Source organism: Cucumis sativus, chromosome 3 (genome assembly GCF_000004075.3).
Source record: "Cucumis sativus cultivar 9930 chromosome 3, Cucumber_9930_V3, whole genome shotgun sequence".
NCBI classification, from domain to species: Eukaryota; Viridiplantae; Streptophyta; class Magnoliopsida; order Cucurbitales; family Cucurbitaceae; genus Cucumis; species Cucumis sativus.
In genome coordinates, this window is record NC_026657.2 from 12,424,848 (window position 1) to 12,428,195 (window position 3,348).

At 32.3% G+C, this 3,348-nt stretch overlaps 1 protein-coding gene across 1 annotated transcript; it reads left to right on the forward strand.

Annotated features, from left to right (window-relative positions):
• The first annotated feature begins 475 nt into the window (after positions 1 to 475).
• LOC101212262 (gibberellin 20 oxidase 2) lies at positions 476 to 2,156 on the forward strand. Its single transcript, NM_001305727.1, is given in 3 exon segments — positions 476 to 987; positions 1,449 to 1,770; positions 1,860 to 2,156. Coding segments are annotated over 3 exon segments (1,131 nt in total).
• Positions 2,157 to 3,348: the final 1,192 nt, after the last annotated feature.

Sequence of the window (3,348 nt, forward strand, 5' to 3'; positions counted from 1 at the left end):
ATGCACCTAAACTTAACCACGCCAATATTCCAAACATGCTTCGTTACAATAATACGTTGAACTCATGGAATAGTTAGTCTAGTTAAAACCGAATACAAATAAAGTACTATTTAGAGAATAGTCTAACTGATTTTTGTTCTAAAAATTGTTAGCAACACAACAAAAGAAGGTTTACATTAACGAAAAAGAAAAATATCGTCAACATATGAGTGAATGACAATGTAATTATTTTGTTTTTAGTACAACAGTTGCGAAAATAAAGTTCAAACAAGTGATGTGAAAAAGAAATAAAGTAATACGGTTAATTTGTTTCGGAGAGAATACTGGGGTTGGTATTGTACTTTTGTCTTATATGGTTATAAAAGAGAAAATTACGTATTTACCCCTATTGTGAGGTTATAAATCACCCAAACTCTCCCCTTCAAAATCATATTCCAAATCTCCAGCATATATCAATAGTTCTTGGTTGTTAGCAATGGCGACGGAATGTATGATGAACTCAGGCCGGGATTCAACACAGCGTGTGGAATTTGGTTGCTCGGAGGAGTCGATGGTGCCAGAGAAATTCGTCTGGCCCGACGAGTTTAAACCAAAGGAGGGGTTGCCGGAGCTGCAAGTTCCACATATTGACTTGCAAAAGTTTTTAAGTGGAAATCAAAGTGATATTGAAGAGACAATAAGGTTGGTGGATGAAGCTTGCAAAAAGCATGGATTCTTTTTGTTGGTGAACCATGGAGTTGACATGGAATTGGTGAAAAAACTTCATGAGTGTATGGAGGAGTTCTTTACTTTTCCTTTTGATGTCAAACAAAAAGCTCAAAGAAAATTTGGTGAAAATTTTGGGTATGCTAATTCCTTCATTGGACGATTCTCCAATAAACTTCCATGGAAGGAAACCTTATCCGTTCCTTATGTTGCTGATCATCAAAAATCCACTGCTCACGATTTTATCTTTCAAATATATGGCAATGAACTCTCCCATCATGGGTAAGTAATTTAAATTATGTTTCATTATCCCCTTGTTTCTTGATATTATTATCGTTGTAATGTTCTGAATCTGTAATTTGATACTCCAGGCGATCGAGAGTTTAGAGGAGTTCTTCGTAAAATCTCTCTAACATGCTATTCATATTTGTTACTCCATAATTTTATTTTGTAATTACAATATATCTTATATCACTCTAAATGGGAAGATTTTCCTCTCTATTTCCTTATCTGCTTTTTCTTTCTCTGTTTGCATTTGAACATTTTCTTTTGATGGAATGCACATCTTCTTAATTTGGAATATGATGTGGATGCTAAGAATATATCAATTAAGTTGAAATGTCTGGATGCACCTCTTCATCCTGCTTAAAAAAGAAATTTTCTAATTTCTACCTACCTAGCTAACACAGTGTTATCATTTTTAATATTAAATATTTGGTTTTTCCTTTAATTGTTTGTTGCAGGAAGGTGTATCAGGAGTGTGGAGAAGTATTGAGTGAATTGGGTTTGAAGATAGTGGAGCTTTTGGGGTTATGCCTTGGGGTTCCAAAAGAGAAGTTCAGGAAAATCTATGAGGACAATGAATCAATAATGAGGCTAAATTATTACCCACCATGCGAGAAGCCAGAGTTGACATTAGGAACTGGGCCTCATTGTGATCCAACCTCCATAACAATTCTTCACCAAGACCACGTCAGCGGCCTTCAAGTTTACGTGGATGATGAGTGGCACACAATTCCTCCAACAACAGACTCCTTTGTCATCAACATTGGTGACACGTTCATGGTAATAATAATTTTATTGAATTATATAAATTGTTCTTTTTATTTTTTTGTCAAAACTCATACTGATTAATTTTTAATTTTTTAAAAAAGGCACTGACAAATGGGGTTTACAAGAGCTGTTTACACCGAGCTGTAGTGAATTGCAAGGAATCAAGAAAATCAATGGCTTTTTTTCTAAATCCAGCAGCTGACAAAGTGGTGAGAGCACCGGATGAAGTGGTGGAGAAAAATCCACCAAGAAAATTCCCAGATTTCACATGGCCAATGCTTCTTGAACTCACCCAAAAATTTTATAGGTCGGATTCCAACACTCTCAAGGCCTTCATTCCTTGGCTTGAAGAACAACAAAAGTTGGCTAAAGATACTAATACTGCACCACCTCTTTAAAAAAAAGTATAACCTTTTAAAACCCTATGAATCTATCTCTCTTTTAATTATGTCAATAAAGTAAAAGAAGTACTGTCTTCTACTCTTCTTTCATTTACGGGGTTTTTAGTTTCATTTCAAGTTAAGGGTAAACACAAGTACTAGAGAGAGAGAGATGATTTACTAGCACTATGTAATGTAATTTGGTTTTTATTTACATGTCTTTTGTCTTTTTGTGGGTATTGGATGTTGTAAGAACCAAATTAACAATAATGTACACAGATACACATATTTTTCGCTTTATTCCTAATTCTCATTTTCTTCTCTCTATATCCCTTATCATGATTATACGCATGTTTGACATTCTGCATTTAAACCCCATATTAAATTAGCTTTTTATTTCAAATCTTCAACTTAATTAAAACTCTCTCCATGGCGCTATATATTAATTCCTAACTATTATTATTATTTGGGGAATGATTAGGGGCACCAGGTTAATTGCACCTAATCTCTATACGTTCTTTTTCATATTATGGGAAATTTCTTTAAAAAATTATGTATAATGTTTTAAATACTACTTTACTAATTTTAGTTTTGGTTTATTCTTCTATTCTATTTTTTAAATATTCCATCTCCTCAGCGTACTTTTAAAAAGTTATTATTTTGGTTCATTCATTTCTATTCTTATTTTATTTATTGGTTAAAGTGATTATATATATTTTTTTTAAAGTTGGAGAATTAAAGTGAATTAAAATTTAAAAAATAAGTATCGATTTGAACCTTTACCATAATAGATCAAAGTTAAAAGTAAAGGGACTAAAATGAACAATTTAAAAGAATATGGACCAAAATGAATCAAAACTAAAAGTAGAGAGAGAATTTAAACATAAAAATAATTATTAAAATATATTGCAACATGGCAAAAAAAATTTGATAAACTTTTACTGGTTTCATATTCGTCTACACAACAAATGAGTATAACCGACCTATCCATACAAGTTGACCTAGTAGTAAAGGGGCATGCATGAACTTAATAAAAAGGACCAAGATAATACAAGTTGACCTAGTAGTAAAGAGGCATGCATGAACTTAATAAAAAGGACGAAGATATTATTAGCTCAATTCATTTTGTAACCACCTAATTATCAAAACTTAATATATTCTACCTATATAATTTGTTTTGACATTCAAATGTTAGAGAATCATACAAGTT